This window comes from Kogia breviceps, chromosome 8 (assembly GCF_026419965.1).
Source record: "Kogia breviceps isolate mKogBre1 chromosome 8, mKogBre1 haplotype 1, whole genome shotgun sequence".
Taxonomy (NCBI): Eukaryota; Metazoa; Chordata; class Mammalia; order Artiodactyla; family Physeteridae; genus Kogia; species Kogia breviceps.
Genome location: NC_081317.1, coordinates 58,097,169 through 58,110,733, shown reverse-complemented (window position 1 = coordinate 58,110,733; position 13,565 = coordinate 58,097,169). Strand labels below are relative to the sequence as shown.

Sequence of the window (13,565 nt, the reverse complement as noted above, 5' to 3'; positions counted from 1 at the left end):
AACAAAAAGCCTGGCAATTCCTCAAAAGATTAAACACAAAGTTACCATGTGACCCACGAATTCCACTCCTACAGAAAAGACATGTCCACACAAAAACTTGCTCACAAATGTTCATAGCAGCATTTTTTATATTTGTCCAAAGTAGAAACAATCCAAATATCAACTGATGAATGGATATAGACCAATACAATGGAATATTTGGCAATAATGTAAAGACAAAGTACATGCTACACAATATAGATGAACCTTGAAAACATTATGCTAAGTTAAAAAGAAAAAAAAAGGTCATTAAAGACCTCATATTGTATAGTTCAATTTATATGAAATGCTCAGAACAGGCAAAGTGATTAGTGGTTCCCTATGGCAAGACAGGAGGGAGAAAGGAGAAATGCAAAATATCTGCTAATGCGTACAGGGTCAGTTTTTGGAGTGATGAAGATGTTCTAAAACTGTGCTAATGTCCACACTACTCTCTGGATATACTAAGATCTACTGAATTGTACATTTTAACTGGATTAATTGTTTGGGATATGAATTACATCTCAATAAAGCTGTTAAAATATTTTTCAGTGAATACCACATCCCATCAAAGAAAACAAAAATGATCCAGAATTTTACCAACTACAGATAGCCACTGTTTTCACCCACTTGTTCGTTGCATATATACAGATATAAACATGTCATTTTAATGGATATGATACATACTCATCCATAAATACTTTCTCAAATTACAATGAACATCTTTTCATGTCAACAATTACTTAACAGCTAAATACTATTTCACTGAATAGCTATCCCAAAATTAATCTACTGTTGGACCATTTTCTATATCAAATTTTCTATTATAAAATGCAGCTATAGTAAATAATGTATTGCTCAATCTTTTCACGTATCTTCCTAATAAATTCTAAGTAGAACTGTTGGCTCAAATGATATGCTCAAGACTACGGAGATCCTTAATGAGACTCAAAAAACTAAGGTGGATGAAAAAAGAATCCTCCCATGTTGTCACCACAAAAAAAGACATGACTAATTAAGGGACCTGATGGAGATGTTAGCAAATGCTACGGTGGCAGGTAATCATATATAAATGTATCAAAATCAGCACACCTTAAACTTATACAATATATATCAATTACATTTCAATTTTTTAAAAAAAGAACACACACACACACACACACACACACACACACACACACAAAATCCTCCTCAGGGATGCAATCCCACAGGTTTGGTGCACAGGGCTCAGATTAGTTTTTAAACAGCCAGAGCTAGTCCCCAAGGGCACAACCTTATGTGGCTGTGGCTCTGATTCATTCTACAAAGCATTCCATTTTTAAATGACATAAAAATCTCAAAGAAAATATACTAAAACAGTTAACAGGTTTAGGGGTTGTTTCTAAAAAATAGTAGTAAAAATGACTGTTTCCTTTGTAGAGAACTCTTTTAACATTGTTTTTAAAATTTTTACAATGAAAACATATACATTAACTCAAAGTACATTACCCACCAAATTCCAGAGCTGAAAGGAACACTTAGGGATCACCAAGATCCTCCTTTTAAAGATTAGAAAACTGAAGGCCAGAAAGATTAACTGACGCAGGCAAGGTTATCTAGCTATTAAACAGCATAGCCTCCACTCTGTACAATGTTCCCTTAAAAACGTTTCAGGGTTTCCTTTAACCACTGTAATACAGTCTTTGAAATATCTACTAATAAAATATTGATGTTATATCCCTATACGTATGAACTCATTTCAAATACCAATGTCAAAGCCCACAAGGATCAAAGCTCATGTAAAATGTCCTAAGAAAATAGCAAATCATTAACTACAGTACTAACGTTATAATTCTGAATTAACTTAAAGCCTGCAAGTGTGTTTCTTACGTGGCATATGCCTGAAGACCCTAAGTGTGTTTCTGTGTATCCCAATTTTCACAGAATGTAAGTAAACAGAAAAGCAGTTCTCTCTCTAAGGTCACTTCTTGGAAACAATGTACATACCCACGAGAACATACACATATATGTCTCACAAAAACTCAGTTATCACACACCTAGAACCTTTCCTTTAAAGCAAACCAGAGTTGCATATAAAAAATGGGATGCGAATGCTTATCAGAGCTAAAAACATGAAGCTCAGTACTCATTTAACTGTTGCCAAGTCATATTATAATACAGAAACGTCTACCTTTTAAAACATTGATTCTAACTTGCTGCTTCATTTCTCTATTATTGTTAAATCACAAAATAGGAAACATACTGTTTTAAACTAGATTTTATAACAGCATACACTATTTTATAATAGAAGATGATGCAACAGACAATTGATACATCTACTATGTGCCATGAACCTGACAGTACAGAGATGAAAAAACAGTTCCTCTCATTATGTAAGGCTCATGAGAAACCGTACAAGCCCCTCACCAACACACACAGCGATGTCTGTAGTACAGAAACTGTATAGAAAAACTAGTGTAGAAGAAAATAAAATCCTATCCTTATGATTCATTTCTTTATTCCTTTCTTGTGGACAGGTTATACAAAAAACCAACCAACAAGCAGGACCTCCCCATTCACCTTCACTCCTAAAACTGTACATTAGGCAGGTTTTGAAACAGCCTGTGATGGATATTTTTAAGGTTTTTAGAACTGTGCATCTAACATCTTTGAATTAAGACAAGAGCAGTAAGGAGATAAAAGCGACAAAAACACCATCTTCATTTAAAATTTTCTGACTTTAGAGAAATAAATAGACCTTAGATGAGAGTATTCCCTCAATTAACAATGGTAATTAGTCAGCAAAACTCAAACTGCACTGCAAACAATTTAATAAACATAAGTATTAGTCATGAAAAAATAATATGCAACATTACCTTTAACTATTAATATCTGACATATACTTAGTGTTTAATACATGCCAAGCACTGTTCTAAGCATCTTTCATGTAGTATCTTATTTGCACCTCAAATTCTGAGGTCGACTATTTTATTATTCCCATTTTACAAGTAAGGAAGAAAAGGACACAAGGCTAGGTAACCTGCCCAAGGTCATATAGCAGATAAATGGCAGGATTCAAAGACAGCCTTACGATCAGCTGTCTTAAAAACTATACAGGGCTTCCTTGGTGGCGCAGTGGTTGAGAGTCCGCCTGCCGATGCAGGGGACGCGGGTTCGTGCCCCGGTACGGGAAGATCCCACATGCTACGGAGCGGCCGGGCCCGTGAGCTGTGGCCGCTGTGGCCGCTGGGCCCGCGCGTCCGGAGCCTGTGCTCCGCAACCGGAGAGGCCACAACAGTGAGAGGCCCGCATACCGCAAAAAAAAAAAAAAAAAAAAAAAAAAAAAAAAAAAAAAAAAAAAAACCTATACAAATGCTAGCTAATGGACAGCAAATTCATAATCCATAAATGATTTTATGTAGGTCATAGACCTGTCAATCTCTCACCAAACATTTATTTAACAGCTACTATGTGCCAGGCACTTAAGCAAATGATGACAAACAAGATAGACAAGGTCCCTGCTCTCCAAGCTTTTCACTTGTAGGTGAAGGAAAAGAAAAAAATATCAGTCATCAGTGCAATGGAGAAAAAGCATAAAAAGGAGGATTTGAGCTAAGATCTAAATGACTGAAAATCTGAAGACATACCTTTCCCAACAAACAGAAAACAGTCAAGAAGGACTTGAGACAAGATGAAATATATTTGTGTAACAGTGAAAAAATGTAATGAGGTTGGAAAGGTAAACACAGACTAGTTCATATAGGGTCTCATAAATAGCATTTGTCGACAAAACTTGGGAGTTTTGTTTGTAATAAGGCAGCCATTGATGGGTTTTGGACAGAAATGACATGATCTGACTGGAATATCAAGTTCACTTTGACTATACACGAAGAGAGAAAACTGAGACCAAGATAGGATTAGGGGGTTTCCCTGGTGGCGCAGTGGTTAAGAATCCGCCAGCCAACACAGGGGACACGGGTTTGAGCCCTGGTCCGGGAAGATCCCACATGCCACGGAGCAACTAAGCCCATGCACCACAACTACTGAGCCTGCGCACAACTACTGAAGGCTGCGCACCTAGAGCCCGTGCACCGCAACAAGAGAAGACACTGCAATGAGAAGCCCACACACCACAATGAAGAGTAGCCCCCACTCGCCACAACTAAAGAAAGCCCGCGCACAGCAACAAAGACCCAATGCAGTCAAAAATAAATAAATAAATTTATTTTTTTTAAAAAAAGATAGGAGTAGGACACTATTTCTAACACTAACTGCAGCATGAACTTAAGTGGTAGCAGAAGAGATGGAAAGAAGTAGATCAGAATTGCACATTAAAGGAAAAGAACAAGACTTGCTTACTGACTAGATGTGGGGAGGAAGGGAAAATACTGTAATAGGAAATCAAGGATAGCACCACGATTTTTGCCTCCAGCAAAGCACTGCATCCTTGTCAGTCTCATTTACTAAGAATCTGTTTTGAATATATTAGTTTTAAGATATCTAGTAGACCATGATGTTTGGTATACATAAGGGCTCATTGTTATCTAATATTCAAAACTTGGCTGCATGAATTTACTGTGAAAGGTATAAAACACTATGAAAAGTCAGATGGTTGCAAGTCAGGAAAAGAAAGCAATTACAAAAGGATTCTGCTCCAAATTAACAATAAAAAAATTTAATCTATAAGTAAGTTATGAATAAGTACAGTTTTCTAAATTGCCGTTTCTTCTTCTATGTTCTTCCTTTCCCATCTCCCTAATTACAGGCTATTAGAATAAACTCCCATTTATACAAATTCCAAATTGAAAGGTTCACATAACTGCCCTCCCAACTTTTGAGGGGGGTGGGGGAAAGGCAAATAATCAGAGATCTAGTTTCTAAAAATCAACCTGAAATACCAAAAAGTTAAGTCACCAGACCAATAGATACAACAGCACTGCCTTTCCAAAGGTAATGGTGTACTTATGAGATCACTAAGGCACAAAAATTACAAGTGCATTCTGAAGTGAAAATTTATTATTAGCTTAATTTTTTTTAAAATGTATTTATTTTTTATTTTTGGGTGCACTGGGTCTCTGTTGCTGCACCCAGGCTTTTCTGTAGTTGAGGCGAGCAGGGGCTACTCATTGCTGCGGTGCACCAGCTTCTCACTGCGGTGGCCTCCCTTGTTTTGGAGCGCCAGCTCTAAAGCGCAGGATCAGTAGTTGGTGCCACACACTTAGTTGTTCCGTGGCATGTAGGATCTTCCCAGACCAGGGCTCAAACCTGTGTCCCCTGCATTGGCAGGCAGATTCTTAACCACTGTGCCACCAGGGAAGCCCCATTAGCTTAATTTTAAAGTTATACTTTAATTTCCTGAATATATTCTAATTCTTGAATATTAGTAATTCAGTATCTTCATTAACAACTTAATACCACACTGTTTTGTTATTAACCAAACAATGCTTATGAAAATTTAATTATTTGGTGTAGTCTGTTCTGAATTATAATTCACAGATATTTACAACATAAAAATCCTCATTTTTAAATGTTGGGGAAGGGATGATCATTCTTCTAAATTTAGCATAAAAATTAACTATGTGTTCTATGGTACTATAAACATACATAAAAATTCTAGGGAATGTCTACTCACGTTACTCTGATAAAAGTGTTACCAAACTTCACAGGCACCTGAAGTATCTGGAAGGCTAGTCAGAACAGACTGCTGGGCCCCACACCTCAGCTTCTGGTTCAAGTGAGGTCCAAGAATTTGCATGCCTACCATCTGAAGTTCCCATGTGCTGTTCCCATGTGGGGTGCAGCTTGACCTGGTACCACACTTTGAAAACCCCTACTCAAATAGAGTACACAGTTTTTCATTAAAAGATACCTTTCCCTATTAAATTTATGGAAGAGTTTTAAACAGTAGATTATCCCAGAGAATCAGAAACTCATCATTTTTTTACAAATTGAATTTTTATATTCAGAGGATATACCTGGACCCAACTCAAAGTAATTACGGTGAAGGCCAATACAATTCTGGACTCAAAACTGTATTTTAAGGCAGATGATTATGTGGCATTATATGATATCATTAACATGAAATGTTCAGAATTGGCAAAAATAAACAGACTAGTGGGTATCCTGGGCTGGAGGGAGAGGGAATGAAGAGTGACTGCTAATGGTTATGGAAATAAATATAGTAAAATCCACTGAATTAATTACACACTTTAACAAGTGAACTTTATGATGTAAAGTACATATTAATAAAGCTATTTCTTAAAATTATGGGAAAGTTCATACAGTAGCTAAGCAACATTAAACCAAATGTTGCCACTGTACACACACTCTAAGGAATACATAATTCTAATTAGAGTATCACCAGTTTTGTTTCACCTGATCCCACGTAAACAAGTCTACTTTACCAAAATTATTGCAAATTCTAAACTTAAAGTTCAAAATCAGCGAGGTTATATACAACTTGTAAGGCTATTAAAATACAGGCACATAGTATACTATTTTTCAAAACTAATGAGATAGCCCCTGGAGTAATCCTCTGCACTCAGAAGTAACAGTTCAATATTCCATTGCAATTTTTTTTTTTTTTTTGCTATTTTTGAAAAATTAATTTGCTTCACCAAATCAGTTCTCTGCCCACAAATCCACCAGGGGCAGCAGAGCAGTAACAGTGGCTCTCAGGACCATATAAATACACACAGAAAGAATCATCCAGATTTCTTGTCACCTTTCCCACAATATACCATTTGTGTGGCTAAAATCAAAGCCTAAAATAGGGTGCCAGGTTGTCATTATGAAAAGCACTAATTATACTAAATATGAATACTGAATGCCTTGTTAAAACTTCCCTTACATATTTTCATCCATCAGTTATTCTTCTGATTGATGAGAGGATCAATGTACAATCATTCTTTTATGATTAAGGACATCCACTTCAATAAAAGTTAAATCTACAGTGTCTAATTTTTCTACCATAAAAATAAATTTTATAAAGGAAACCTGAAGACTTTTTTCCAAGTTCAAAGATGATTTTAACGTCTCCTGTTACTTTATTATTTTCTCTCTGAATTAATCTCTACTTGTTTTTCGTTATATGCCCAGTGAACGTGCTAAATTAACTCTGATTTGCTTTTAGAGCTAAAAGGACTTACGTCTCATGAGTTCCAAAAAAGAAAATGGGTAGTTTGTTTGTGGGTGGTTTTACAGCTCCATCAGGAACTTCATCTACCTAAAAAAAAAGATCAGAAAAATTAAAATCTTTTAAATCATACACACCTAAACACATCAGAATAAACTGAAAACAAGACATCCAAAAGGGATCTGCTATAAAATGGACCAGTTCTACAGGTCAACAATCCCTTACCTCCAGTTGTGAAACCCAAGAAGCTCTGAAAACCAATATTTCTCTCAAAACTCATTTGGTAGCAAAACTTGGATGGACACTGAAGCTATTCCATCATTTCTTTTATCCACCTAGCATTTCTACTGATGCTTCTCCACAGAAATATGGTGTTAGATTACCATGTGCCATCCAAGACCCTACTAGGAGCAAGATATATGGCATTTGTACCATCATTACCTTTCTAAAATTCCGAAGTTCTGAATTTTTAAACACATCTGGCCCTAAGAATTCCAGGTAAGGGAGTCTGAAGCTATTCAAAAATTTTAAATGCTATTTCTGCAGGGAGGCTATCCAAATATAGGAGATATTAACAAGTTTAAAACAGTATTTCTCCAAGTCTGAAACACATATTCTGAAAAGATCTTAGACCTACATGGGTGAATCACATGAGGTTACCTGTTCCTTTTTCATTTCTCTTTTAATACTTTAATACTTCTAATTAAGTAAGGAAGAAAGTATCAGGTACTGTTATGTCTAACACATCTTTAATACTTGATATTTTTGCTTACCAGAGTTAAGGCCATCAGGCAGTAGTATTTAGCCAGAATGTAACATTTCTACTTCATTATTTATTTATTTAAACTTCCTAATAACATTTCTATTTCAGAACTTCCATAATTTCAACTTTAATGTAAAAAATCAGCTATTAAGAAGGGTACAGACCACCAGCAGACCTATGATGCTCCACATGCATTATCATGTTTAAGAAAAGATCATGAGGGTGATGTTGACAATCTGAAGGTTTCAGACATCAATAAGAATTGTTAGCACCCAACACCCTCGGGAACTTAACTTCCCCACCTATATGAAGATTATACTGTCTTTTCAACTTTGTGACAAATTGTTAAATTGTGAAAATCCTTAGAGGACTTAAGATAAGGGATATATTTGTCACCTCGGCTCATAGGCTTTCTGCCAGCAAACAGCTTTAAAAGTTTATGCAAGTGTCTAGCACCTAAAGAGTTTAATAAATGCTAGGCAATTTTTTAAAGTTTACTTTAAATACGATTACTACTGGTACAGGATTACAAGAATGTGCAAGACTTAAAAAGTAAAGAAGGCTGGGATACACAGACAGAAAACGTTAAAATCAAAACCGGAACAATGATTGTCACCTTCACAGCTGAGACCTTAAATACATATTTAAACTCTCTAAAGCAAAGACTTAGAATTCATAAGATTGGAGAGAAGATAGAAAAAGGAACATAATTCTTAGACATAGACAATATCAAAACTAAATTCAACTTGTTCTAAGAAAAAAAGGGGAAAAGGAAAGAGACTAAAATTTCCCATTTCAATCCAAATTAAATTGTTAAATATACTTTATTAAAGAAAGAAAGAAAATACTCTGGCCCTCCTAAGGCTATTCTATTTTGCTTTTATTAGCATTCTTAGTCACCTAATAAGACTGAAGCATGTGGGGAAGATGATTTAGAAGAGTAGATAATTTTTAACCAAACATTTTCATTTGGTTTTTAACTGCACTGTCACATAAAAATCTGAATAAAGATGTACCCCATATGCTCGGATTTTATAACACCTCAAAATAAATGATGCTAAAATCACAAAAAAGTATTTTGCAGGGGCCTTAAACGTGCTCAGTTTCCCTATGCTCTTAAACATGAAATAGTGATTTTAGCGTATGATTTATGTACTAAGGATTGGGGGGGTGTGTAATAAGGAAATTCAGTTTGTATCTATTGCTCTGGAAAAGCTTACAAGCTACCTGGAGGTCAAAGAATGCACATAAGAGTTAAAATAAAAGGTTATCACAAAGGAAATAAAGTGTCAAATATACAGACGAATTACGATTAAGGATTTTTTCAATAAGACTCTACTGAAAAGGTAGACTTAATAGGCTAGGGAAAAAAAAATCTTTCCAGGCTGGGGAAGGAAACCAGTAAACCTGAGTCTGTAAAGAGCCGGATGGGAAAAATTAAGAAACAGTGAATATTTTATACTTGGATAGCACTCAGCAACTCACTCCATGATTCTCTGTAACCAATGGTTACTTTTCCTCCCAACTGACATAATTAAAACTACAGGATTTAATTATCTTTAAGAAATACAATCCTCAAAGAAGAGTAAATTAGTGGAAGTTACAACTTTAGGATATCTCATGTTTATTATTTAAGAAGGACCTTGAGCTTACTAATCTAACTGAGCTCAACATTTGCTAGGTTCTATCAGTACCTAAGAACCTGAGTCCTACCATAACCTAAAAGATCTTCTGAAAATGGTACTTAGATATTTTAGACGGTCTCAATTCCTAAATGTTACAAAAAACCCTCAGTCCTTAATCAACTCTCTGCACTACATGTGAACCCAGGAATCTGGGTCTACTCCTCCTTTTGACTGTGGGAAACAATCAGAGGTAAAACAACTTCTTCAAGGTCATAAGGCAAACTTCACCAATAAAAACGTGAAAATGAACTTTCTAGACGTTCCGTGATGCTACCTTATTGTAAACTTTTCAAGAATATCCAGTCCTATATCTTATTAAACACGTCAATCCAGAAGGTCTCATCAACCATAAAACAAGAAAGAATACCTATGTTAATTTAATCACGTAGAACTCTTTTAACACCCAATAGTTTGCATAGATTTCACTGGTATTTTGCATTTTACTCAAAGTTAAGAAAATGTCTGTTTCCTTAATTTTTAAACACAAAATCCATACTTGATTATTTTCACCTACAATGGAACACTAATGGCATCACCTTGAAGTATTTCATATTAAGAAAACCTGCCAAAGTCTGTCAGAAACAAACCATAGGAAAAAACCTAAGTATGTAGAAACACCTGAATTTTTAAATTACATGGAAGATTACTGGGCAAAAAACTAAAATAAAAGGTCAGGTTACAAATGACACTAAGTGAAAGCGAGAGAGAGAAAGGACACGAGAAAAAAAAATTAAGAGAAAAGGGTATAGGAAGTAGGCCTCTGAGGAAGGTAGCACCGCTAAACGCGAAGGTTAAAAATCACTTACTCGAGCTGGCCAATGAGGGTAACCTTTCATCTTGGCGAAGATGAGGTCCCCAGGTTTGAAATCGCGAGTCATGTTTCGGGGGCGAGGCCGGGGGTCCGAGCACAGGGAGGAGGTGTGGCGGTGCGGACTGTGAGGGGATGCGGGAGGGCAGACGGCAGCCGAGGCTCCCGCGGCGACAGGAGGGGAAGGATGCCTCAGGGTGTCCCGACGCGCCTGCGAGGGAGAGCATGGAGGGCGATTAAAGCTCAGAATCCCGAAGGGAGGGGCCGTAAGGGAGGGACGGGGGAAGGGGAGGAGGAGGGGGAGGGATGGGGAGGGTGGGGAGGGGGAGGGGGGTGGGAGAATGAGGGGAGAGCCGCCTCCCGCTCCTCCCGCGCGAGTGCGCGGCCTCCGCAGCCCGAGAGCTAGCCCTCCAGGCTTCGCCAGGTCCACCGCTCGACGACCGAAAAGACGCCACCACCTGAGGCAGAGATGCTTCTCAGCCCCGAATTCCCCTTTCTCCCGCCCCATCTTTCCTCTGGCTTTTTTCCCTCAAGCTTAAGCCCAAGAGGGTGGGGGGTCGGGGGGAAGTAAAAGATGGCAAAAGGCAAGGGAACGTTCCCCTCCCATCCACACACGGCCTCTCTCCCAGGCTTCTTCCCTACGGTCGCAGCCCCGGGCCGCACCTCTGCTCCCGGGCGGGCCGCGGCCACTTCCCCGCTACAGCCAGGAGTGAGGCCACCGAGGGGGGGCGGGGCGAGTCCCCGCCGCCCGCTCACCTGCCGGGGCTGCGGGCGCTGAGGCTACGGTGGCGGGCCGGCCGCCTCTGCCCCTGTCCACGCAAGCCACCTGCGCCACCAGCTGCCGCAGAGGCGTCTCAATGGCTCCGAATAGCAACCGCCGCCGCCGCTGCCGCCGCCGTCGCTGCGCTGCTCCCGCGCGGCTCCCGCTCGGCGCCCGCTAGCACTGGGGCGGGACCAACTACTAGCCGACGGAGGGGGGACAACGCAACACCCGCCGAAGGTATGTGGCTTCGAAACGGGACTTCAGGAGACCCTAGATCCCCAAGTTCGCTTTTTCCTAACAGGTACAGCCTGATGGAGAGAGAGAAGAGTGAGAAGGAACAAAGAAGGGGGAGCAAACAGCTTGGCCCTCTGTGGCTCCCCCCTGCGATTTGCGGAGTGGTCGGGCCCGGCCCGCCCCTGCTGGCAGCTCTGCGTGTGTGTATTTGTATGTGTACTGTATGTAAAAGGCGGGGAGGGAGGAAACGATTGTTGTGGACGGGGTTTGGGGGCGGGTATACGGGCCTCCAGCCCTTGGCTGTGTGTTGGAGAGAATCTGGCAGCCTAAGCTGCATGTTCTTGCATCGTTTCCCAGGGTGGAGAGGTTTTTAATGCTGCACTTGCGCGGTTTGCACCATCCAAAAAAGAACTGTACAAAAACCCATAGATGAAATCGGAGCATGAGGCGGTTGCACGGGTGTGCAGCTTGTAGGCCTCTTAAACCTTGCTGAAGGGGCCCTGCGGTCTCCTTTTCCTTGAAACTGTAATATGAGAAAGCCCCATTTATTTTCTTTTAAATTTAAAGCACCAAGAACTATTAAGAAATATGCAGTCCTAACGAATGCAAAACGTGCAGTATAGAAAGCAATGATAGGAAAGCATAAGCCTTTTCGATAGGATGTGGGTTTGGGCCCATACTGTATTTTAAATGCATCTAAATTTTATTTCCCTAGTAGAATGGTAGCTGGTAGGTAGTACAGGGTAAAGTGGTGCTAAACCTCAAATGTTTATCTCTCAAAATACTCTTCAAGGGATTTCTAAAATTATTTTTTTTTATCCTGTAGCCAGTACATTTTTTAGTGTTGGTAGTTATTACTAGCCTTCTGATGTGAATTGATACTTTAATATTTTTACTGTACCAGAATTACATCACCAGAATTGTCTTATTTAACCATTACCGTTCACCCAGTTTCCCAATAAATGTAGCAAAGAAAGCATTTTGAAAAGTAATAAAAGGTGATCTTAAATTGTGTTTCATCCTTCACAGAGTCCCCTCCCAAAGTACCTACTGTGTGTCAAGCACTCTTAGGTGCTAGGGATACAACCATGAACAGACACTTCCCATTTAAAACTAAAGAAAAATATGAAAAAAGCAAAAAAATATAAAAAATAATAGTACGTAGCTCATACTCCTTTAAACGAAGGACTCACATATAAATCAAGCAAAGCTTAACATTAAGTAGGTAAAAATCGAGAATTTTTTGAAAGAGATACACATAGGCCTTTAAAAAGAATGAAAGAAGACATTCGCAATGCAAAACGTCTTGCAAGGAGACTGACTCATACCTCAGCAATATGCAGAGGGTTCCAAGTGCTGCAAAAAGAGAAATTGACTAGCCAGCGAGAGGGAAGGGTTGGAGAAAAGTCTTGAAGCTTTTCATCGTGAATTTGAGTTTGATATAATGTATACTAGAGAGCTACTATAGGTTGCTGAGCAACAAAGGTAAAGATGATTCTTTAAAAAGTTATTCTTGCTTGCTACAAAGTAGATGACAGTAGAAAGAGGCTGGAGATTACTGTTGTACTCCTTAAGTGACTGGTTTCTGGATGAGACTGTTGACTGTGAAAACGGGAAGGAAGGGCACAGCTAAGTACACAAAGGAATAATTGTGTTAGTCATAAATAGTGCACAGGAAAAAGTGGAGAAAGATGTATTGAAGAAAATTCCAAGCACTGAGTAGGAGAGACCAAGGCATCATCCAGCAACCATTTCTTGTGTACCTCCTTTGTTCTAAACCCAGTAAGGCTTTGCATCTCCAAGTGTGGTCCAGGGGCTTCACCTGGGAACTTGTTAGAAGAAACGCAGCCCCTTCCCAGACCTGCTAAATCAGAATCTGCATTTTAATTAGATCCCCAGATGATTCTTATGCATATTCAAGTTTGAGAAACTACTGCTGTACAAGATACTACAGACCATAGGAACTCAAAATCAAGTAGGGAAGACAGATATATATTAATAGATAAATTATAATTAATATTAAAAGATAACTTTTTATTAGTGCTTAATGATGGTGCCAACAAGTAAAATTATTGGGAGTGGGGAGGTCCTCAGAAAAGGAATGGAAATAGAGGGAAAATGAAAAAGCATTGATGTTTTAGTGTTAGTATTTTAAAAGAAAGAAAGTACAAACTTAGCTC

General features: G+C 38.8%; 1 protein-coding gene across 7 annotated transcripts in view; it reads right to left on the bottom strand.

Annotated features, from left to right (window-relative positions):
* Positions 1–11,335, bottom strand: part of PSIP1 (PC4 and SRSF1 interacting protein 1) — a 42,186-nt gene extending 30,851 nt beyond the window's left edge. For 4 of the 7 annotated variants that reach the window (XM_059072948.2, XM_059072953.2, XM_059072952.2 and 1 more), the window contains exons 1-3: positions 11,145–11,333; positions 10,387–10,599; positions 7,146–7,222 (exon numbers count right to left, since the gene is read on the bottom strand). In XM_059072948.2, the coding sequence (XP_058928931.1) occupies positions 7,146–7,222; positions 10,387–10,458 (149 nt within the window). In that variant the 5' untranslated portion in view covers positions 10,459–10,599; positions 11,145–11,333. Of the gene's footprint in view, positions 1–7,145; positions 7,223–10,386; positions 10,600–11,051 lie in introns of all 7 variants that reach the window. The other 3 variants (XM_059072949.2, XM_067041475.1, XM_059072950.2) reach the window with 2 other exon arrangements.
* Between the last annotated feature and the right edge of the window lie 2,230 nt (positions 11,336–13,565).